This window comes from Chelonoidis abingdonii, chromosome 17 (assembly GCF_003597395.2).
Source record: "Chelonoidis abingdonii isolate Lonesome George chromosome 17, CheloAbing_2.0, whole genome shotgun sequence".
Classification (NCBI taxonomy): domain Eukaryota; kingdom Metazoa; phylum Chordata; order Testudines; family Testudinidae; genus Chelonoidis; species Chelonoidis abingdonii.
In genome coordinates this window covers 8244100-8268425 of record NC_133785.1, presented here as the reverse complement: position 1 = coordinate 8268425, position 24326 = coordinate 8244100, and the positions used below count along the sequence as shown (strand labels likewise).

The 24326-nt window shown below is 52.1% G+C and overlaps 2 protein-coding genes across 28 annotated transcripts in view; one reads left to right on the top strand and one right to left on the bottom strand.

The window, feature by feature from the left end:
- NRXN2 (neurexin 2) overlaps nucleotides 1-24326 on the bottom strand; it is a 365564-nt gene that overhangs the window by 41269 nt on the left and 299969 nt on the right. For 19 of the 27 annotated variants that reach the window (XM_075073260.1, XM_032798089.2, XM_032798039.2 and 16 more), the window contains 2 exons: nucleotides 12278-12449; nucleotides 6074-6163 (listed from right to left, as the gene is read on the bottom strand). In XM_075073260.1, coding sequence (XP_074929361.1) covers nucleotides 6074-6163; nucleotides 12278-12449 — 262 coding nt within the window. The remainder of the gene's footprint in view (nucleotides 1-6073; nucleotides 6164-12277; nucleotides 12450-24326) is intronic. The other 8 variants (XM_075073268.1, XM_032798116.2, XM_075073269.1 and 5 more) reach the window with 1 other exon arrangement.
- Nucleotides 1-24326, top strand: part of SLC25A45 (solute carrier family 25 member 45) — a 386904-nt gene that overhangs the window by 81598 nt on the left and 280980 nt on the right. The window lies entirely within an intron of this gene.

Sequence of the window (24326 nt, the reverse complement as noted above, 5' to 3'; positions counted from 1 at the left end):
TGACCTGAGCTGGCCTGGTCGGCGCTGCCCTTGGGTGTCCAAATGGACCCATGCTAATCTTAAAAGGAAGAAGAGCTGGCAGGGAAGGAGGCACATCCCCTCTCCAAATGAGGGTTGTCTGACTGCATTATAACAGGCTGGGCTCTTCCCAAGGGGTGAGCAGCTTGGGACCCTGTTATGAGAGTGCCCTGAGAGATGCCTGTACTTATGCAGCTAGTTAATGTGCCGGTAGGTGGTGCTCAAGAACCCACTGCATTGTTCATGTTGCCAAGTGACTGAAGTTGTTTTAAGTGGGGTTTCAGAAGGAAGAGGGTCGTTGCTTTGATGTGGCTGAGCGAGGGCCCACTCAAGGGCCACGTGTGCTCTTCTTCCACAGGAATGCCAAGCTCCACTGCAGCACTTTCAAAGTGTGTTACATTTTACAGATGGAGAAACCAAGGAACAGAAAGGCAGACTTGCCCAAAGTTGCCTAGCAGCAGAGCCAGGAATAGAACCCAGGTGTCCTGAACACCAGTTCTGTGCTCTCCACCAGGCCACAGCCAGGGTGGGAGCCCAAGAAGACACTTGGTTAATGGGATGCCTAGCTGCTCCTGGTTTCATGCCTCATCTCTTGGCTGGCAGTTAGAGGATCAAACAGCTGGCTGGGAAGGGAAAGAGTGTTCGGGAGCTCAATGATTTTTTGCGGGAGGATCAGAGCATGTTACTCTACCCTTCCAGATCCAGCACCGAAACGAAGGGACAATATTTAAAAACAGCGGGATTTTCCATCTGCAAAATGATGTGAGATTTTGACTATTTTTGCCATCCTGTGTCAGACCAAAGAGCCAAAATTTCCAACTTTTCCCGGAATGAAATACCCTCGAAGTTGCTTACAACGGCACTCAACAAGCTGGTTGATGAAATGGCATTTGGCTGAGCAACTCCAGGGAGTAGGTGATCAGCCCTGATCCAGAGGAAATTTTCCACATTCAGAGCCCAACCCCGAAAGATGCTGCTGCCCCTGTTCTGAGGGGGCATGGATGGGGGTGTGTGAGGATGTGCCAATCTAGGGCAAACTCCTTTTCCTCACACCCACCCACGCTTGCAGTGAGGCTAGGTGACTGCCAGCCTCCACCTGATTGACCTTTAAATCTCTGGCTCCTCCAGTGCAGCCCATTAGAGCTTTAACCCTTTGAGCACTGCTGCCGAGTCTTACAAGTAGGCATGGCAGGACACTGCGACAGCATGGCAGGTGATGACCTCCTTCATGGCCACTCCTCACTGGCCCCTGAAAGCCAGCCAAAGTCTTGAATGTTGGGAGTCTGACTCAAGGGGCTTCTCCAAAATAGCTCAAAGTCCATTGGGGGAGCGGGGAGAAATCGGACTCCTTTATTTCAGATCTAAAGGAGATCTAAGCTTTGGAAGAATCCTGCTCTGATTTGTGGGTGCTGATCCCTTGGAAATCCAGCCCCAAGATGGTTGTGAAGCTATGATCCACTTCCATCACAAGGCTGTTCAATGCTTAAAGAGCTCACAAAGTCTCCTGCTGAAGGGACCATCTGCAAATGCAGGAGGCACCCGAAACCTGTGGCAGCTTTCAAACCTTCGGGACCTTGTGTTTGTGAGATGGCCTTTTCAAATTCACCTGGTCCACAGCACACATCACAAAATCTCTTACACTCAGTCATCAAAGGACTAAAGTGACACTGTTGGTTAGATCCCGTCCTGAGAGATAGCTCTTAGCTGTGGTGTTTTCAGCCAAGATGATTGAGACACTTGATTCTCATTCATTTAGAGGGGAATCTGAAAGTCTGGACACCTCGGGCATCTTTGCAATGCTCAGCGTTGGTGTTAAAAATAAACCCAAGCTTAAAAAAAAACAACTTGCTGGAGTATTTATGGGATAATTATTATTTTTGAAGGATTCCACTGCAAACAGTGGGCTCAATTTGTCTTTTGCTTACACTAGTATAAAAGAGTATTAGATCTCAGCTGTGACAACTCTCGGAATATTATCATAGCTGGTGTTTTTCCTGAAAGCCCCAGTTCCAGGAATCATGGGATTAGGTGAGAATTTCTGTTCTCTTTAAAAAAAAAAAAAAAAAAAGTTTTAACACTTCCTGTTTTATTTATTACCTCGTTTCCCTCCACAGATCTCGAAGTGTTTTACAAAGGAGAATCTTATCCCCATTTGACAGAAGGGGAAACTGAGGCATATCAGGCCAGAGCTGGGAGGTGAACCCAGGTGCCCTGAGTCCCAGTCCAGTGCTCTGCCCAGTAGGACACACTGCCTTGTTGCTGGAAAATGGGAGTCCTAGAGACTCAAAATGCAGAAGGCAAAAGAAGAAGAATCCCAGATTTCTCCTTTTAAAAAATGTGATGATTTCTAAGCCAATCTCATGATTTCTGACTCCATCCCAAGCTGGCAATACTGCATTTTGGCATCACAATAAGCAACCAGATTTTGAAAAGAACTGAGAACACTGGACTCAGATTGGGAGCTCTATGAGGCAGGGACTGTCTCTTGGCTGTGTGTTTGTACACTGCCTAGTGCCGTGGCCTCCTGGTCCATGACCAGGGGCTCTTAGGTGCTACAGCAGTACAAATATTTCATAGGTTGATGGCTTTCAAGGCCAGAAGGGACCATTAGCTCATCTCTGCTGCCTTGTCTAACACAGGCAGAGAATGTTGCCAAGCTAACCCTGCAAAATCCCAATCGCTTGGGTTTAACTAAAGCATCTTCCAGAGAGGGAGCCATCCTGCCCTGGGGCGTTTGTTCCAATGGTTAATTGCCCATCCTGGTCAAAATGTGCATCTTGTTTCTCAGTGGAATGTGTCTGGCTTTAATTTCCAGACATTGGTTCTGCCTCTTTCCACTAGGTTAAAGTACCCAGGATTTTCTCCCAGTAAACCATAAGCAAGCAAGTCACCTCTTCCTCTTCTTTTGGATCAGCTAAATAGATTGAGCTCTTAAAATCTCTCACTCTCCAGCATTTTTTCCTCCACCCACATATAATTTTTGCTGCTCTTCTCTGCACCCTCTTCACTTTTGCCATCATCTTTTGTCAAAGGAGGGCACCAGAACCAGACACAGGATTCCTGATCACTGCAAACCAAGTCAATGGCATTTCACTTGTGTAAATGAGAGGAAAACTGGGCCCAAGATAACAAAAGATAACCCAGTGCTCTGACCCTGTTGCTCTTTCCTAACCCCAGCTCTTTCCTAGCCCTGAAGGTGAAAGTCACTAAAAACAATAGTGAAACTAACTAGAGATGCAGGCTTGAAACTGACCAGTCTCATTTCATTGACTGAAGTGCCAAGTAAAAAAAAGTTAACCGTAGGGCATCAATGATGAAATCAGATATAAGAAATATAGCTCCCCGCTCCCCCTGGCAAGAGTTAAGAATGTGCTGCAGAAGTGTCAAGTATTAGAGGGGTAGCCGTGTTAGTCTGGATCTGTAAAAACAGCAAAGAATCCTATGGCACCTTATAGACTAACAGATGTTTTGGAGCTTGAGCTTTCGTGGGTGAATACCCACTTCCTCAGATGCATGCATGGTATTCACCCACGAAAGCTCATGCTCCAAAATGTCTGTTAGTCTATAAGGTGCCATAGGATTCTTTGCTGCAGAAGTGGGAGATTTAACCTTTTCTTTAGATGCTATAGTGTCCATTTAAGCACAGATCTGATGAACCCCCTCTTGCCTGATTTCTTTTTAAAAACAACTCATCCCAAAGGCTTTTAAAATAATAATAAAAAAAGTGTGGTTTAGTCCTAAAGGGTGAAATTCACCCTTGCTCATGCATCACTTAAATCCAATTGAGTGGAGCATAAGTCTTATGCTGGATTTCTGCACCAGGGGGAATTTTGCTCACAAAGCAACTCGAATTGGCAGAAGTTTCCATTCCAGTTGGACTGGTCCCTCAGCTGGTGTAAACTGCCATAGATCCATTTACATCAGCTGAGGCTCAGAGTTTAAAACTTGATAAGTTCTTCCAGACTCAGATCCCTTGGGGTGGGGTGGAGTGTTCATCTCATTTTAATGTGTTGCAAGTGTCTGTGTATGTGTGTGGCAGGGGGACAAGATAAGACAGAGACTTTTTAAAATCAGTTTAAAATTCCAAATATAATCCAGATGAAGGTAAGAAATTTAGCATCCAAAGTGGAAAATCAACACATAAAAGCCCATACTACTCAAAGGGTTAAATCTTGTTTTGCTATCTTTTTGGTTCATCCAGGTGTATATAGATATATAAATCTCTCAGTTTTTGTTTTAAATAAATTAACTTGTTAAAGTCCCTTTAACTGATTTTTTTTGGTTGTTGGTTGTTTAAACAATCAAGTTACAGACATTAAAAGATACATTTAGATGCTTATCCCAGTTAGAAAAACGTGCTAAGAATTGGTTATTAAAAGACATTTTGAATTTATCGGTTTAAAATACATTACAAGACTGGTTTAGCGTTCGGTTTGTGTTAAAAGCATATTATTAGCTGGTTAAAAGAAGATTTAAAATTACTTTTTTTGTTTTGCTTTTTCCCCAACTGAGTTTAAGCATTAAAGGTACAGAGCTCAGCCCAGAGAGAGAACAGGGTGTGACCCCGTGCTATGAAAAGTCGAGTCAGTTACAAAGCTTATGAAAAAATACCCAGAGTTCTAGGAAAAGATTCTGGCTGTTTGAAGATACAGGGTGAAATGCTGGCTCCATAAAAAGTCAACAGCAAAATGCCCTTCACTGTCTCTCTAGCCAAGACAGATGGCGTAGTCTAGTGGGTAGGGCACAAGAGTGGGACCTTGGACTTCTGGGTTCTATTCCTGGCTCTGGCTCTGTTGCTGACTGTGGGCAAGTCTCTGAGCCTCTGATTCCCATTAGCCTACTTAGACTGTAAGTCTTTGGGAGAGGGAGCATGTGTCCTGCAGCACCTGGCACAATGGGAACCTGATCTCAGTCAAGTCCTCCAGGAGCCAGTGAAAAATAATAACTCTCAATAATATCTGTCATTCCTGACCCCTGCACTGTAGGCTGGAGAACCTCCCTGTATTGCACTCCCACCATTCTGTGGGAGAAATAGCAAACCCTCTCTGTCACCCATACAGCACCTCTCTCTGAGTCAGGCTCCATCTGTTTGCTGGTCTGCAGTATTTATTCTTCTGCAACTCACAACTGCTTGGAATCCTGAAGTGTTATGTTTGCTCAAAATAATCTGTATCAATGAATCCCACAGGGTAATCTCACCAACCTCCTCCAGGAGTCGTGAGTCCCACAAATTAATCTCACTCATCTCCTCCAGGAGTGGAGAGTCCCACAGGCTAACCCCACCGACCTCCTCCAGGAGCAGTGAGTCCCACAGGCTAACTCTGCTGACCCCCTGCACGAATTGTGAGTCCCACAGGCTAACCCCACCGACCTCCTCCAGGAGCAGTGAGTCCCACAGGCTAACTCTGCTGACCCCCTGCACGAATTGTGAGTCCCACAGGCTAACCCCACCGACCTCCTCCAGGAGCAGTGAGTCCCACAGGCTAACTCTGCTGATCCCCTGCAGGAATTGTGAGTCCCACAGGCTAATCTCACTCACCTCCTCCATGAGCGGGGAGTCCCACAGGCTAACCCCACCAGCCTCCTCCAGGAGCAGTCAGTCCCACAGGCTAACCCCACCACCCTCCTCCAGGAGTGGAGAGTCCCATAGGCTAACTCTGCTGACCCCCTGCAGGAATTGTGAGTCCCACAGGCTAATCTCACTCACCTCCTCCAGGAGCGGAGAGTCCCACAGGCTAACCCCAGTCTCCCTTCATCTATAGAAAACTAATAACGTTACATAAATCTGTAACCCAAACCCAAGATATCTAGAGCTGGGAAAGGATGGGCTGCATCTGTCATAACCAACCGAGCCATATAAAGTTCTCGGTGACCAATGAAATCATGCATCCACCCTCTTTTACCATCCAAATCCCACCACCAATTTTTAACTAAGCTCCCAGGACAAGGTGCTTTCTAAAGAGGAGGTGGAGGAGAGGGTTGGGACGGCAGCGGGAGAGCTCTGCACCTTTAAATCTTTTTTATTTATTAACCGCAATTAATTATCGTTAATTACCTTTGTCGAGTAGCCACTCATCTACTACTCGACCGAGCCGATACGGAATTCTCTGCCTAGCAATCGCCAGCCGCTCATTATCACTGTTCCCTTTAAAGAGTTTAGAGAAGAGATTTGCAGACGGTTAAAAGAAAAATAAATAAATAAAAAAGATAAAATCAAATAAGAGAGAGAGAGACATATAACACCATCTGGAAGGTCAAAGGTCAGAGGTTAGCATGTTTAGAGAGGTCAAATAGTGGTTAAGCCTTGAATCAAAATTAACTGGCTGGGGGGCGTTGATTGATAGTTTAGTCGATTTAGGTAGCACAGAGAGCTATTTACACAGTTTAGTAGAGTTTAGATGTTAGGTGCGCGGCTGGATGTTAAATGGATTTATGCAACATTTAGGAGGAGAAAGCTCCGGTGCAGTTTGGGGTTTAAGACTGACTTTTATCAACCTTTAGTCCCTGCCAAATCAGATCAAATCCCGAAAACAGCGACACACGGCCTGTTGCCACCTTGGAGAAAAGACACGTTTCCTGTGCACCAGTTTCCCTTTCTAGCTTCAATTGCCAAGCTTCTCTGCGCGATTCCCCCCGCGCCCTCCCCCTGCTGCAAAAAGCACACAAACAAGGTCACGTTCACCCCCCTGCCCCATCCCATTTCACATTTGTCTCTGAAAACCTGGCTGGCAAAATCCAAGAATGTCCCCAAAAGGCCCTAGAAGCTGGGCAGGCCTTCCTGTTTTGTTTCAGTGAAGAAGAGAGGGGAGTCTCTCTCAGGCCTGCATTAGCAGGGAGGGTGTTTGTGCAGCAGCTGCACCCAGCGCAATTGGGCCCTTGATCCCAAATGCCTGTTAGGTGCTACCAGAGGGGAAGCTCAGTGTTCGTACAGCACCCAGAATAATGGGGCCCCTGATCTCAGCCAAGCCTCTGACTGGAATAGAAATGCTCCTCGTATCTCGTCCGCTATGCTTTACAAATGAGCTGGTTAGCAAATTCCCAGGGCGACTGGGCTCCGGAACTGGCATCACACACAAACTACAGGTTAGGAGTAAAGGAAGCCGCTGTGTTACCGCCATAGATGAGGCCAAGGGACAGGAGAGCTCAGCTGTGGGTAACACACCTGCCCTTTGCTGCTGATTGCGATTCCCTGTTGGGTCGGCTGGCAGGAGGAGGTGCCTTTGCACGAGAGAATCTCTGGTGATGGTCAGGGTCTGTGCAGTGCGCAGAGCCATGGGGGCCTGATCTCAGTCAGGGTCTGTGCAGTGCCTGGTTAAATGGGTGGGCTCTCTGCACTGCCTGGCGCAATGGGGCCCTGATCTCAGTCTGGGTCTGTGCAGCACCTGGCGCAATGGGGCCCTGATCACAGTCTGGGTCTGTGCAGCACCTGGCGCAATGGGGCCCTGATCTCAGTCTGGGTCTGTGCAGCACCCGGTGCAATGGGGCCCTGATCTCAGTCTGGGTCTGTGCAGCGCCTGGCGCAACATGGGCCCCAATCTCAGTCGGGGTCTCTAGGTACTACTGGGATGAAATCAAATAAGTGTACAGGTGGGGACTGAGGCACAGAGCAATTAAGGGGCAGCTTTTCTAATGAGCTCAGTGTAAGCCCCTGGTCTGTGCCTGATTTGCAGAGCCTGCAAGTCTGTTACAGTCCAGCAAGGGAGCCCTGGGTTTTTAGCTCAATCTGTAGAGACTGCAGCTGGTTTGATCTCTGGTCTTGGCACTGAGCAGGTTCCAGAGCTCCAAAGAACTTGGCATGCTGAGAGCTGGTCCCTGGGGGAAATCAGGCCATTAATTGCCACAGCTGAAGCAGCTATGAAATCTGGTCCCAGTTGTGCATGACAAGTGAGGGCCTCAGTGATTTGGCCCAGATCACACAGGGAGTCTGTGGTGGAGGCAGGAATGGAACCCAGGAGCCCTGGGCTCTCTGGAAAATCTGGTCTTGTTTGACTTGCTTAAGATCACATAGGGGATCTGTGGTGGAGTGGAACCCAGGTGTCCTGAGTCCCAGCATCATACCTCCAAAGGCACCTTTCCTGGTGCGAGTGACATGGCAGAGACGCTCGGGCTGTTCCTCTGTGTTTGGGGGAGGAGAGGCAGCACTGGCAGAGACATGGGGGTCACAGTGACACCCCCCCGCTGTGCCTGTGCACAGAGGTAACAACCCTTTAGTAATGAGGAAGCTGCTGGGGATAGGGTGGGGTTAGGTTGGGTGGAGCATCCCTGCTGGGCTCCTGTTGTACACTGGCTGTACTGGGTGGCATGTGGGAGTGGGGAGGAAGGAACAGGCTGTTAGACCCCGCCTGGAGGATGTGGGGGAGGTGCTAAAGTAGGGAGCCTGTAGGAATCGGTGGGAGCCAGGATTCCTAGGTTTTCTCCCCAGCTCTGGGAGAGAGGTAGAATCTAGTGATTGGAGAAGCTGGGTTCCTCTCTGTGAGGGGAAGGGATGCAGAAACCCCTCCCGTGAACTCTCTCCTCTGAGGTCTCCCCACCCTCACCTCTCTATTCAGGATGCCATTTGGCCCCCTAATTAGGAGCGATTGGGGACTTTTTATGCTCTCATTAGCGCCTGTATTAACGAGGCGATTAACATCTTTAATTAAAACCACACCATCCCTGGGAAGTGACCTGGGTCGCTAATCAGCAGCCAGCACTCCAGCAAGCTGGGGGGATTGCCATTGGAACCACATGCATGTGGGCTTGCTAAATGGGAGAGTGCTGGTGTACATGGGAATTGCAGGTGTGTGCATCACATGTCCTGTCTATATATCAGGTACATACAAACTACATATGTGTGTGTCACTCTCTACATATCAGGACATGCCTGGTGCTGGTGTAATCATGTGGATGTTGGTGTATATACAAACTATACATATGTGTATTGCAATGCTGTTGAGCTCCAGGTGCTGGGAGTGGGGGGTGCCTGGATTCCTGAACCCAACCCCCACCAGCCTTTATCATTCTCTGGGCTGTTCTCTAGCTAGCAGTTCAGGGTCATTACATCACACACACCTCCCAGTGCCAGCTTCTCTATGGGCCACGTAGGTCCGGGGGCTCTGAAACCAGCCCCCTACCCAGCCTTCCCCCACTGCAGGGCACCCAGCTGAGTGGCATGGCACAGCACAGCCAGGCAGAAAAGCCAGCTCTGGTATTTTGGTGTCCATTGACATTTCCCCCAAAGGGGCCTTGGGGCTACAGACAGTCCGTGACTGGTGGCTTGGGTGAGCGGTGGGATGGGGGAGGGAGGGAAGAGAAGGCATTAACAGGAAGAGATACCCAGATGCTATGGTGATGGGTGCCATGTAAGGATGGATGGAGGAGAAGACGGTGTGGATGGGGATGGATAGAGGGGTGTGGACGGGGATGGATGCAGGACTGTGGATGGGGATGGATGGAGGGTATGTCGGGGAGAAGATGGTGTGGATGGGGATGGATGAAGGGCAGTGAATGGGGATGGATAGAGGTATGTGGGAGAGAAGATGGTGCAGATGGGGATGGACGGAGGGGTGTGGAAGGAGATGGATGGATAAGAAGATAGTGTGGATGGAGATGGATGGAGGGGTGTGGAAAGAGATGGATGGAGGAAAAGATGGTGGGCACTGAACGGGGATGGATGGAGGGATACATGGGGGAAAAGAAAGTGTGGATGGAGACGGATGGAGGGGTGCAGATGGGAATGAATGGAAGGGAAGATGGTGTGGATGGGGGTGAATGGAGGGCAGTGAATGGAGATGGATGGAAGGGTATGTGGGAGAGAAGATGGAGCAGATGGGGACAGATGGAAGGGTGTGGAAGCAGATGGATGGAGGAGAAGATGGTGTGGATGGGGATGGATGGAGGGGTGTGGAAAGAGATGGATGGAGGAAAAGATGGTGGGCATTGAATGGGGATGGATGGAGGGATACATGGGGGAGAAGATGGTGTGGATGGGGATGGATGGAGGGGTGCAGATGGGGATGGATGGATGGAGAAGAACATGGGGATGGGGATGGATGGAGGGGTACGTGGGAGAGAAGATGGTATGGATGGGGATGGATGGAGGGGTGTGGAAGGAGATGGATGGAGGAGAAGACGGTGTGGACGGGGATAGATGGAGGGCAGTGAATGGGGATGGATGGAGGGGCACGTGGGGGAGATGGTGCGGATGGGAATGGATGGATGGAGGGGTGTGGATGGGGATGGATGGACGGAGGGGTACGTGGGGGAGAAGATGGTGTGGACAGGGATGGATGCAGGACTGTGGAGGGGGATCGATGTAAGGACAGCGAGAGAGCACATTGAGAAGGGAGAAGGAGATTGAACAGTTGTGTGGAGTGGAATCTTATGAGTCCATGTACGGAGTGTGCACAGCGTGTGAGAGGAGTGTGCAAGGTTTCTCCATGTGCGCACATAAGTGTAGAAGACACCAGTGTGCAGGGGGTGTGCCTGAATATGCAAGTTGCCAGTGTGTGCTATCTGGCTTGGCATAGGACTGGCTGGGAAGAGGCAGCCCAGGGGTAGGGTAGGCAGGGAGATCAGGGAAGGGGGCATGATTGTGGCAGGTGGGGCGTGTCTCACTGCACATCACTGCCGGCCTCCTGCTGGTAGAAATTGCTATTGTGTCAGGGACAATCCAGCATGTGCATGACATGCTCCTCATGATTACCCACACCACACTCTGATGATTACCCACAATTCTGCCTGCCAAGCATGGCCTGACGGGTGCTGGGGGGTGGCTAGTCCAGGGTGGCATCCCCGCTCCATTCGGCAGAAGGAGCACATGCTAGTGTGTGGTTGTGGGAGATAACTATGTGCACAAGTGTGTATTACAAGTGTCAGTGTGCATGAGGCATCTGTCCCAGTGCTGGGGCCTATTCCACGTGCAGTTCTCTGCTGTTGTGTGTTGTGGGGATGGCTCTGGGCACCTGCCTACGTGTACACGTGTGTGTGTTTGGAGACCTGTGTACATCTGTCTTTGCATGTCTGTGTTTGTGCACAAACTTGTGTGCATGCTTGGGTGCGTTTGCATGTGTCTTTGCATACTTGTGTGTGGGTGTGCAATGTGCATTCACATTTCTGGCTTTGTGTGTGTGTGTGTGCGTGATCACATGCGTGTGAATGTGAGAGAGAGCATGGGTGTGCATGTACATTCATCTCCAGCTCCGAATGGATTTGTGGGCAGTGGTGGCCAGGATTGGATCCCTGCCTTGTCCCCCTCATGATGATCTGTCCTTGGGAACTAGCTCAGATTCTCTGTGCCAGGCAGGGATGCCAGCTGACACATGGAACAACTGGCAGCTTGGCAGCCCAAGTCCGAGGAGAGCGAATCGCCTGCTCCTTCCCAGGGGCCTGACCCCTGTTAAGTTTGCCTAGCTGGCTCTTGAGGTGCCGGTTTGTGTGTGATGCAGCCAGAGATGATGGGGGTTGGCAGGATGCAGAAAAGTCATGGGGGTTTCAAATACAAATGTGGCATCATCTCCCCATCCCCCTGACATTCCCAGGGGCTGAGGGAGCTCAGTGGAGGCCGGAACCAACTTGCAACCCCTGTTCTTTCCCTGTAACTTCCTCTGATTCCCCAACTCTGCAGCTGGCTGGGGGAGAAATAGAGTGCAGAACCCAGAGTGTATGTCTTAGGACCTATAGTGCTAAGGGCTCGGGGGATTCTCTCAGGGCAGGGAAGCAGGTCTGAAGCCGCTGCCTCCAGGGCCTTGAGAAAGGGAATTTCAGATCTACTGCCTCCCCTGCAATAGGAACTTTATACCTGTTCCCGGTGAGGAACTGCCTCCTGCTCCTCTACAAGCACCTCAGATTCCCCCCCAGGCACCTCTGATCCTCTCCCCCACTAGAAACCTCCAATTCACTGGCACCTTAGCCCTCCCAACTAGGAACTGCCCCCCCTCCTGGGCACCTCCCCAGATTCCACACCCCTCCGCCCCAGCTACAGACTGTCCCCCTCAGTCTACCCCTGCTAGGAAACTATTCCCCTGGTGTACTTGCCTTCTCCCACCACTATAGTGCCAAGAGTCTCTCTCTAGTTCCAAGGTGAGTGGTGACTTTACCCAGGATTCTTTTCAAGGAGGGTGGGCAGAGATCAGGGCTGATTCCGATGGGTGGCGGCGTTACCCAGAATCCTTTGCAGGGCCAGGCAGGGATGAGGGCTGGTTGTGACCTCCACTGCTGATGGGGCACACAGGCCGGGCATTGGGGCGGGGTGGGCAGCAGGGCCGGCGCCCAGCCTTACCTGCTGGGTAGCGCTCGTTGACAGGCCAGTTGTCCACCTGCAGCGTGGCATTGCCCCCGCTCCGGGTGAAGCGCACCACGTGGTACTTGCCGTCGTTAACCATGGCATTGGTCTCCTCGATGGTGATGTCATCTGTGCCCACGTTGAAGATGACCCCGATTGTGCCTTGGTCCTGGAGTGGGAGGAGAGAAATCAGAGAAGGGGGTGAGGGTGAGAGCTGACAGCCAGGACCCCTGGGTTCTAGCTTGAGTTCTGGGAAAGGGCTTAGGGGCTAGAGTAGAGGGGAAGGGAGTCAGGACTCCTGGGTTCTATCCAAGCTCCAGGAGCAGGGGTGAGATCTAGTGCTTTGAGCAGGCAGGCATTACCCCCTCTCTCCTGCCTCCTGCAATGATTCTCCCTCCCATGTGGCAGCCTGTATCATTTCTCAGGCATGGCTTTTCAAGGCCAGAAGGTGGCCCACCCAGGGCTGAGAAGCAGCTGCATCTGGGGTGAGGCACCAGGGCTGTTCAAACGTCACACAGCGATTCGGCAGAGGTGAGACAGGAAGTAAGAGAGAATCTCCTGGCTGATTGTGGGGAGGCCAAACAGAATCACGTGGGTGGGAATTTGGCCAGGGACCAGAATTAAGGTCCCCTGGCCTGGGGGCAGGACCAAGGTACCTTCCCTGAGCACAAGTTTGAAAGAGCCTGGCTTAGTATTTCATTGGAAAGATGGAACACCGCCATGACAGCACCCTCTATTAAAGTGCATCCTACTCCCAGCAGCACAGCGCCCCTCCAGCTCCCTAGCACCTCTCCAGCTCCCCACCCACAGTGCCCCTCTAATCCCCCACCTCACTCCCTGCAGCACAGTGCCCCTCCAGCTCCGTAGCACCTCTCCAGCTCCCCACCCACAGTGCCCCTCTAATCCCCCACCTCACTCCCAGCAGCACAGCGCCCCTCCAGCTCCCTGGCCCACTCCCAGCAGCACAGCTCCCCACCCTACAGTGCCTCTCTAATCCCCCACCTCACTCCCAGCAGCACAGCGCCCCTCCAGCTCCCTGGCCCACTCCCAGCAGCACAGCTCCCCACCCCACAGTGCCCCTCTAATCCCTCACATCACTCCCTGCAGCACAGCGCCCCTCCAGAAAAGGTTCAGAAAAGGGCAACAAAAATGATTAGGGGTATGGAACGGCTGCCACATCCAGAGAGAGATTAATAAGACTGGGAGTTTTCAGCTTGGAAAAGAGTCTAAGGGGGGGGATATAATTGAGATCTCTAAAATCATGGGTGTTTTCTGCACAGGTGTGCAGAAAGTGAATAGGGAAATGTTATTTACTCCTTCTCACAACACAAGAACTAGGGGCCACCAAATGAAATTAATAAGCAGCAGGTTTAAAACAAATACAAGGAAGTATTTCTTCGCACAATGCAGAGTCAGTTTGTGGAACTCTGCCAGAGGATGTTGTGAAGGCCAAGACTATAACAGGCTTCAAAAAAGAACTAGATTAATTCCTGGAGGCTGGGTCCATCAATGGCTATTAGCCAGTATGGGCAGGGATGGTGTCCCTAGTCTCTGTTTGCCGGAAGCTGGGACCAAGTGACAGGGGATGGATCACTTGATGATTCCCTGTTCTGTTAATTCCCTCTGGGGCACCTGGCATTGGCCACTGTCGGGAGACAGGCTACTGGGCTAGATGGTCCTTTGGTCTGACGCAGTATGGCCGTTCTTATGTTCCAGCTCCTCAGTGCCCCTCAAGCCCCCACTCTCTGCAGCACAACACCTGTTAATGACCTTCAGCAGCTCCATACAGCACCGTGCCCCCTATTGAGCCCTCCCTCACTCCTCCCAGCACAGTGCCCCTTACAGCCTCACTCCCTGTAGCACAGCCTCCATTACTGAGGCTCTGCCCTTCTCCCTTCAGCACCATGCCCCCTACTGAATTTCTGGCCCGCTCCCGGCAGCACAACACTCCCTAGCGCAGCACTGGGGTTAGCAATGACTGCGTGGGAAGAGCACCACCTCCCTGCACCACAGTGCCCTGTAGTGAGAGTCTGAGGAGACAGCAACCCTGGCTGAGCCCTCCCCCCCGCGCGACATGGCTGCTTCCTCCAAGGTCTCCCCTCCAAGTCCTGAGTGGGTCTGTCTCTGCTTAGCGAGGCAGCCCAGAGATCGCTGCATGAGGACAGCCTTGGGGAAGCGTTTGCTGTGACTCCAAGTCTTGCTGGAAGGAATGGGATTTGTTAGCCAGCTGCTTGGGAGATCCATTCCCAGCAGTCTGTGCCAGACACAATCACCCCGGTGGCTCAGACCTGGGGCCAGAGTCCTCGCTCCCTTACGCCAGGCTAAAGCAAGAGGAGAAAGTCCTCCCCAAGACAGGCATAGAACCTGACATTCAGCCCTTCCGCTTTGACCACTAGACCCCCATCCCTTCCTAGAGCTGGGGATAGAACCCAGGAGTCCTGTTTTTCTCCCAAGCCCTGTCTCTTTAATCCCCTCTCTGGCTAATTCACTTGGGCTGGAGAGTAATCAAAGCCCCTTTAATCCAGTTCCGGGAGCCATCGATTGAAATTTCAACCCTAAGCTCGTTTGCGTCGTCAATACGCTAACGGTGAGGGCCCGTCTGCGGCAGAGTGGGAATGGATCCAGTCCCGGAGCCAGGCACAGCACTGTGCATGGGCTGGAAGCCATTGGCTTCCCCCCAGCACCCCAGCCTTAGGGTATGGGTGGGGGGTGTCGGCTCTCTCACTCTGGTCATGTGCACACATATGTTTCTCTGAGCCAGCATCTGTTGGGGTTTGTCCACGAGTGTGTGTCTGATCATCTCTCGGGGTGTGTGCTTGTCTGTGACTGTGTGCTTTTCTATCTCTGCATGCAGGCGTGTCTGGGATGGTGTGTGTTTCTGTTATCTCTGAGTGTGTGTCTGGGACTTTGTGTATATATTTCAGTTATCCCTGTGTGCGTACATTGTGTGTTTTCAGTAGTCAGTCAGTCACAGCCAGCTGTTCCCTATGGACTGGACCTGCCATGGGGTAATAAAGATCTTGAAACAAATGATTGAGATCCCCATGCACATAAGGTCTCGGATTCAAACGGGATGGGATGCTGGGCACTGCCCTTGACACCAGCTAGGGCACACAGCCAGCATGCCAGGCAGGGACTGCTCACTGGCCCAGAGCACCAGGGGCTAGGTGGGAAAGGCTCAGGCTGAATGAATCCCTGACTAGCCACTGCAAAATGTGCATCTCCTCCAGTGACCCCCAGCCCCAAGACATTCTATCCCAGCTCTGGGAATGGAGTGATGCCTAGTGGCTAGAGCAGGGGGGCTGGGAGTCAGGACTCCTAGGTTCTATGCCCAGCTCTGCCACTAACTTCCTGCAGGAGCTTAGCATGGATCCATCCTACCATGTTGGATCCCAGAAGATTTTAACCCATCTGGTGTGTGATTCTTTCTTGGCCCATGTGGTTCTGAAACTTGGATCCCTCTGTCCTGTCACACCCTGAAAGCAGTCCTGGCAGAGATGCCTGCCTCCCAGCCCTGGGCCACCTCAGAAAGCTGAGAGCCACCAAATACATATGTGCAGCCTCTGCTACCCTTGCAGTAAAGGGCCTGGTGCAGCGCTCAAGGGTTACAGTGCTAACCAGCGCTTAACAGCACATGGCAAGATGGGCTGCTTTGTCCCAGCTATTATGGTGCCTCATGCAGCTTATTAGAGGTGTGGACGTAATTACTGCATTACATGGGGGTTACTACAGCATGAGGGGGTGGAAGTAATGCCCTGCCTGCTGTTCGATTTGCACAAGCAGCGCGGGACAGCGCAGTGCACCTGGGGGACAACTGCTGGGCACATATAGAGACTGCTAGCAGGATTAGAAGCATTGGCATGGCTGCACCTGTGGGATTGGGGCTTGCAATGCTGCACTGCCAAGACAATGCATGCAATATGCAACAGCAGGCTGCTATATGCAATGTGAACCCCCAGAACGATGCATGGAATATTGCACCACCAATGCAATGCATGTGATATGCAGTGACAGGGAGATACATGTACTAGGGACAGACAGATGCATGGAATAATGCACAGTTGGGACAATGCATGAAATACACAATTACAGGGTGTTATGCACAATATGGACCATTGGGGCAATGCATAGAACACGCAGTGGCAGGGTGTTACTTGAAATACTGACCATCAGAGCAATGCATGGAGTATTGCATCAGTGGGGTAATGCATGTAGGGCATCACATGCAACACGGGTTCAGTATATGTAACATGGTCTGCTGGTGCAGTATATGCAATATGCCATTGCAGAGGCAATGCATGCAATAATGCAAGGGTCGGCAACCTTTCAGAAGTGGTGTGCCGAGTCTTTATTCACTCTAATTTAAGGTTTTGCGTGCCAGTAATACATTTTAACGATTTCAGACAGTCTCCTTCTATAAGTCTATAAAATATAACTAAACTATGTTGTATGTAAAGTAAATAAGGTTTTTAAAATGTCTAAGAAGCTTCATTTAAAATTAAATTAAAATGCAGAGCCCCCTGGACTGGTGTCCAGAACCCAGGCAGTGTGAGTGCCACTGGAAATCAGCTCGTGTACCGTCTTCGGCACACATGCCATAGGTTGTCTACCCCTACAATAATTTGAAGCCAGTATACCCAATATGGACCACTGGACTAATATATACAGTACAGACCCACTGGACTAACATATGCAGTATGAACTTGTAGAGCAATGCACACAATAATGTAACACTAAAGCAACACTTGGTATATGGACCACTGGGCCAGTATACATAATACTGACCACTGGGGCAACGCATGCACTCTGTGTCCCTACATCAGCATCCACTCTGTGCCCCTTTGCAGTCACTGCTGTCCTGCCAGAGCTACTGGGGTAGAGTGGCGAGGGAGCCCAAATAGTATGGTGAGGAGGGGTGCCCCATGGGTACCTGGCATGGTGAGCGCCCCTAAGCTCTGCAGGAGCAGAGCGGCTGGCAGTGCTACAGAGATGGCTCACTGTGGGGTGGCCATGCCTGCTCTGATTGTAAGTGCACCGCAACCTGTTCCCCTGCTTCCTCGCTCCATCCTGCCCCAAACAGCCCCCATCTACCCCTCCTCACCAGCCAGCAGGGCACCGTCATCCACAAGCTCTGAGCAATGGCCCTGTCACAGCGTCCGGCTAACTGGTACCAGCGCTGCAGAACCCCAGGGGCAGAGGAGAACCACTCATCTCCCTGGGAGCAGAGATTAGTCTGGTTCCCTGCTGGGCCTGCTCCCAGGAGTCATAATGGGCCTCAGGTCCGCCCACAGTGGGGCGGAGTAGGGAGGATTTTGCCCATGGAACTTGTCCAATGCCACACACTAGTGGCTGGGCTGGGTTGCAGCTGCATCTGGGGTGGAGCAAGAGGGTCAGGGTCTGGCGCCTTTAACACAAGAGGCAGAGGAACAAGCTATGTCTCAGCTGCACAGGAGTGCATATTGGTCCTCCAAGCTGGGTGTGGGGGTGCTGGGGATGCCCCTCGAAAATGGGAATCCCACCAACTCCTGGGTGCTATGGGGACCTGTGGGGAGATGGACACGTCAGCAAATAGGGCACTGGAGACAGTGGGAAGGCATCCCCTGTATTGGCCCTCAGCTGTGACACAGATTGCCATGGGGTGGTGGCACCACTTCCCTGGGGCAGAGCACTCTGGAGAGCCCCCTACTGCCCATGTCCCTTGCTGCAGCTTAGCCTTTGCTAAGCAGGTCACTGGCAGCAAAGGGGATGGAGCTGGGAGGAGCAGTGGGGCACAGGGCTAGGGGAAGGAGACTGCAGGGGAGAGGAACTGGGGGACCCTCTCATCTGGTATCATCGAGCTGCTCTGGATCAGGCCCATCTATCCCATTAACCCTCCCCTGTTCCTAAGGCCATAGACAGACCCATGGGCTCATCCAGCCCAGTCTCCCCCTCTCCTTTCCACCCTGGACCAGACCAATGGGCCCACCCAGCCCGTTTCCCCACTTCTCCCTTCCAACCCAGATCAGACCAATGCGCCCATCTAGCCTGGCCACCCCTCTCCCACAGTTCTGAATCAGATCAATCGCCCCACCCAGCCCGGTCTCAGCCAATCTCCCTTCCACCTTGGAACAGACCAATGGGTTCATCCAGCCCAGTCTCTCCCTCTCCCTTCTGCCCCGGATCAGACCAATGGACCCATCCAGCCCAGTCTCCCCCTCTCCCTTCCACCCTGGATCAGACCAATGGGCCCACCCAGCCCAGTCTCCCCTTCTCCCATCCACCCTGGACCAGACCAATGGGCCCACCCAGCCCGTTTCCCCCTTCTCCCTTCCAACCCAGATCAGACCAATGTGCCCATCCAGCCTAGCCACCCCTCTCCCACAGTTCTGAATCAGATCAATGACCCCACCCGGCCCGGTCTCAGCCAATCTCCCTTCCACCTTGGAACAGACCAATGGGCTCATCCAGCCCAGTCTCCCCCTCTCCCTTCTGCCCCGGATCAGACCAATGGGCCCACCCATCCTGGTCTCCCCCCATCCCTTCCACCCCAGAACAGACCAATAGACCCATCCAGCCCAGTCTCCCCCTCTCCCTTCTGCCCCGGATCAGACCAATGGATCCACCTCGCCCAATCTCCCCTCCTCCCTTCCGTCCTGCATCGGACCAATGGGCCCATCCAGCCCAGTCTCCCCTCCTCCCTTCCATCCTGGATCAGACCAATGGGCCCATCCATCTCGGTCTCCCCTCACCCCTGGGTTTTCTTTCCTGGATTTCTGCATTGTGGCTAATGTACCTCATACTTGAGGTGAGCCAAGGCCCAAGCAGTAATGGATCAGCTGTACTGCCCTGCTGGTGAGGGACAGCGTTGAGGAATTTCCTCCAGACCACTCTCCTCTTCCCTTGGCGATTAGCCAGGGACCAGGAGCATGAGATCTGATTAGCTCTGCAACAGCCCAATATCTGCACAGCCACAGATGCTAGTCCTGGTGGCACCACTACTCAGCTGGCATGTAACTCTGCTTCCTGCTCAGAGCTGGGCAGCCACCATAGTAGTGGGGAGGGGAAGATGGGGTACAGAAACAGTGGGAGGGATCTGGGGGGAGAGGAGATGCAGGAAGAGAAGAAGGAACAATGGGAGGGGAAAAGATCTGAGGGAGGAAGAAGACTGGAGGAAAGGGTGGGAGATGCAGCCCCATCCAGTCATGTGATGAGGCTGGGGGGAGGAACTAGGGCAATATTTGGAAAGACCCTGGGGGGAAGGTGCTGAGGGTCACTCGGGGGGAGATTTAAGCTGCAGGGGCTGAGGGTCACTCCGGGGGAGATTTAAGCTGCTACAGCATCAGAAGTTCAAAGGGCACACGGGGAATGAACAAACTGACAAAGCCGAGTGCCAAGAACACCAAATAAAGCTCTGAGACAGAGCAAAGCACTCGCTGCCTGGGCACAACCGCTCTGGTATGCCGGCTGTCCACAGTCATCTGCCCAATGCACCTCACAAGGCCAGCAAGAGCAACTCTAGCCACACAAAGATGGCCACCACTGTACAAGGCAACATAATGGCCACCACCCCAATTTCTGTTTGCCCACTAGTTTTATCTGTCTGTTAAAATTATGCTCTTCTCAGCGAGCAGCATGATCCCCAAAATGTCCACCAGGCCACTCCAGGCAACAAAACGGCCACTTCCCCAATGTCTGCTTCCAACTGGTGTGGTCCTATCTATTAATTTTATGATCTTCCCAACAAACAATATGATCCCCAAGATGGCTGCCATGCCATACCAGGCAACAAAATGGCTGCCACTCTGATGTTTGCTTGCCCACCAGTTATGTCCGTTTGTCTGTCTGTTAAGATTACCACCTTCCCAGTGAGAAGTGTGATCCCCAAGATGGCTGCAATGCCATGTGAAGCAACAAAATGGCTGCCACCAAGTAGCTTCCGAGGACTGGTTGCCCTTTAATCTTGTCCCTCTGTCCATCTCAAGAAAGCACTGGAAATACTAAGATCTACCCACCAAGGAGTGTGGTCCAAAAATAGCTGCCTCACCCATGCTGAGCAAGACAAGAAAATGGCTGCCATTTCAATTAACTCTGATATCTGCTGGCTACTCCTGCCTGTCTGTCTTTCTGTCAAGAAAACACCAGAAATACTCATATTAGGATCTTCCCACCAAGAAGTATGATCTCCAAGTTGGCTGCTGCCACCCACACCAAGCAAGGCAACAAAATGGCTGACCCTGTCTCAGTGAACTGTGTTGTCTGGCTGCCTGCTAGTCTTGGCTGTCTGTCTTTCCTTCTCTCAGGAGGACACCAGAAACATAACACTATGATCTTTCCAACAAGGAGTTGGCTCTTCAAAGAGGGGGAGGTGTATCATCACCCAAGCTATGCAAGATAACAAAATGTCCGCCTCCTCAGTCAACCTCAGACAGCAGACTGTCTGCTATTCCTGGCCATCTATCTGTCAAGAAGCCACTGGAAATGTTAATATTTTGATCCTTCCAACAACCTGTATGTCTCTCAAGATGGCTACTGACAAGCAAGATACCAAAGTGGCCACCACTTCACTGAACTTTGACATCTAATCTTGTCTCTTTGTCTGTCTCAGGAAGACACTGGAAATAAGAGGACTGGGCTCTTCCCAGTTGTGTATACAACCACAAGATGGCTGCTGCTGCTCACACCAACCAAAATGGCCACTGTCTTAGTGAACTGTCCACTAATCTCGTCTTTCTGTCTCTGTGTCTCAAAAAGATACTAGAAATATTAAGACTTTGGCCTTCCCGACCCAGCATATGACCCCAAATGGCTGCCATTACCCAGGCCAACAAAATGACTGTCACTTCAGGGAACTCAGGACATCCAGCACCCACTCACCTTTTCTTCTCTCTGTCTTTCAACAAGGCACTGGGAGTATTAAGACAAGGATTGTCCTGACAAGATGCGTGATCCCAAGATGGCTGCTGCCAGTCACGTCAAGCCAGATAAAAGACACTGCCTTCCTGACCTCCAACATATGGCTGCCCCTAGCCTTGTCTATCTACTGCAAGGAAGCACTGGGAATATTAAGACCTTCTCAACTGGGAGTGTGATCCCAAGATGGTTGCCAACAGCCATGCCAACAAAATGGCTGCCACCACCTATGCCACCTCCAAATGAACCCACCTGTCCCTGACTTGGCTGCTTCCCAACAAACAGGGAAGGAAGGTTGTCTTTCCCAGTGCTTCTCAATGCACAAAAAGGCTAAGGACAGTGTGAACCACACTGGGGCCTAATTCCTGTTGGGTTCTCCACACTCCTGGGATAACCCCATCAAAGGAATCTTCCTGAATTCCCCCAAGATTATAGTTGGGCCCCTGTTTCTCTGTCGGTCAGGAGTGACTGACAGGCTACTCGCTCGTCTGTTCATGATGAGCAGGGTATTGGAGCAGGCTCCACCACGCCCTGGATGGGCCCCCAAGCCAACACCGAATGCTTTGTTCAGAGACATATGTGAGGAAAGAGATGCTTCCCAACATTCCCTCAGCTCCCCATACTACCAGGCAGTCCGATCAACCCTCCTCCAGCCCATTTCATCCCCCCCAGTTAGACCAAGGACCCTCTAGCCCCGTATCTCTCCCTGCCACTGTGGATCAGAACCGTGGATCAAACCCATGGGCCCATCCAGCCTGGTATCCCACCTCTCCCTGCTGCCCCTGATCAGAACAATGGGCCCAGTCTAGTGTTCCGGGTGGCCCATATTTGATGACCCTGAGAACGATCCATTGAGCCCTGGCCTGACGTGCACGGCCAGCCATGTGATGCTTCTTGTGGGCGTGCCATTTGTTTGCAAGACCTGTGGTGCCATTTACTAGCCCTTTACAGCCCAATCTCAGTGTGCTGGGTCTGCCAACAGCCACTTAACCTCAGTGGACAAATCAATAGCAAAGTGGTTTTCTGCTTTACTGCCCCTGGGCCTGGGACATGGGGCTATTCTGGGTAGACATGGAGGAGTCAGGACAGTGCTCTGCAGGGGATGGTCACCCAGGACCTTGCAGGCAGCACTGCCCCAGTGCGGCACTAGGGGGCGCTGTGCTGCAGGGAGTGGCAGCTCAGTGGGGTGCTCTTTACCCTGGCAGTCAGTGCTGGCCCCAATGCCCTAGTGTGGCCCTAGCGGGGCCTGCGCTAGAGGGATGCAGAAGAAAGCAGGCAGCTGCTGTTGCTGGGGCAGCCCTTTCACATTCTGGGATTGCTAGGACGCTGCCCATGTGATGACAACAGTCAGGGGCATTATATGGCCCCTATGCCCGGGATGATGCCAGCTCTGTCTACACTACCAGTCCTACTGCCTGTCCAGCTTGCCAGCCCCTCATAGCTGCCCCAGACATTAACTCCTGTCCCCCCAATACACCCTGTTGGGTTTGGGGTCCTCTTCAAACTCCCTTTTTTTGCACCCCTTCTTCACATCATCTCAACTAAGAACTGCAGCCTCTCCCCCCATGGATGCAAGAGCAGCCTGCTCTGCCAACTCCCCCACCTCTTCACCTCATTCCAAACCATAACTGAACAGGTCTCTATAGTCATTTCTCTGTCTCCTGTTCCTCGCACTGTGCAGCTTGGCACAGAGGGAGGGCCCCACACTTGGGGAATGGGAAGAGGAATGTGTGCAGCACGCGGCACAATGGGCCCCCGATCTCCGTTATGGTCTCTAGGGTTTGCCCTAATACATATATTAATACTAATCTGAGTTTGGGATAAAATATGTAGAAACAAATACTAATAATACAAACTAATAACTGACATTCACACATCCCCCTAATGAAAATCTCGTCTCTTGAGCCTGGTGCTGAGATGCAGCTGCCTCTTGGGTGGGAAGTAGGGCAATCACAGTACAATCAGAATCCCGGCACCCACAGCCCTCACCCTACATGGGGCCCAGGATCAAGGGTGGTTTGTTGGTAGGAAGCTATTTTGCTCCATCAATCTCTTGGCTTTGGCTAGGTTGGCCGCCTGGCGGCTGAGCGGGATCAATCTCGCTCCATCCAGCTGTCAGGCTGCATCAACAGCTTATTGCTAACCCAGTGGGCGCACCTGTAATAGAGTCATCTAGGAGGGCTGAGCGCTGCCAGCATCAGGGTGGGTGGGGATTGAGGCAGCCTTGTGCTAGGGCGGCAGTCCTGGGCAACACAGGCCTTTGGCCCAGAGTGCCAGCCCTTCGGTACCGCCCATCCCAGCTCGGGTTGCCCCAGATGATGTCACCTTTGGAGCTGAGGCACTCCCAGCCAGGCACCAGGACCTTCAGGATCCTTCGGGAGCTCAGCTAGGCAGGGGAGTGATGGCGCAGATGGACAGAGGAGTCCGAGAGGCTGCAGATGCTGCTCTGGCTCGGGCCATGTGCCCCATTCCCCGTTAAAGGGCAATAAAGGGTAATTGTTAATTAGAAGCTAATGAGTCTGATTGGGTGCCAGGTGGCTCCAAACTCATTGGTGCACCTGTAATTATTGCACCCATGCCAAAGACTTCCAGGGCTGCTGGGCAGAGGGGACAGGAGCAGAACGGGGATGGGGCATGGCATATTGACTTCCCCCCTCAATTCACAGTGGGATTGACCACTCCTCCCTCCCTCCCAGGAGAAAGCTCTATCCTGCCCCATCCCTCGTTTCCCTTCCCCACCCCAAGAGCCCCTCTACCCTCCCCCCACCAGGTGTGGAAATCTCTCTCCCATTCACCTCTCCAACCCCACATCTTGTCCCCTCTCCTTGCCCCACCCGCCTAACGTTTGCTGGTGCCCAGCCCCAGTGATGGTGGGCCCAGGACAGACACAGATCTGTCCTGGCTCCCACACTAACAGGTTTCCCTCTGGCGGCAGGTTATTAATAAGTGATGGGCGGAGATGGCTGGGAGCAGAGCTGAGCTGCTTCTCAGACATTCAGCCACAACCCAGCGCCGTCCCTGGGACCCAGCTCAGAATCTTACAACAGGGCACAGACTGTGGAGATGTGCAATCCTGTGCTGAGGGCACCTAGCAAACCAAGGATAGAACCCAGGAGTTCCAACCCCCAGGCCTCCTCTGTGCTAACCACTAGATCCC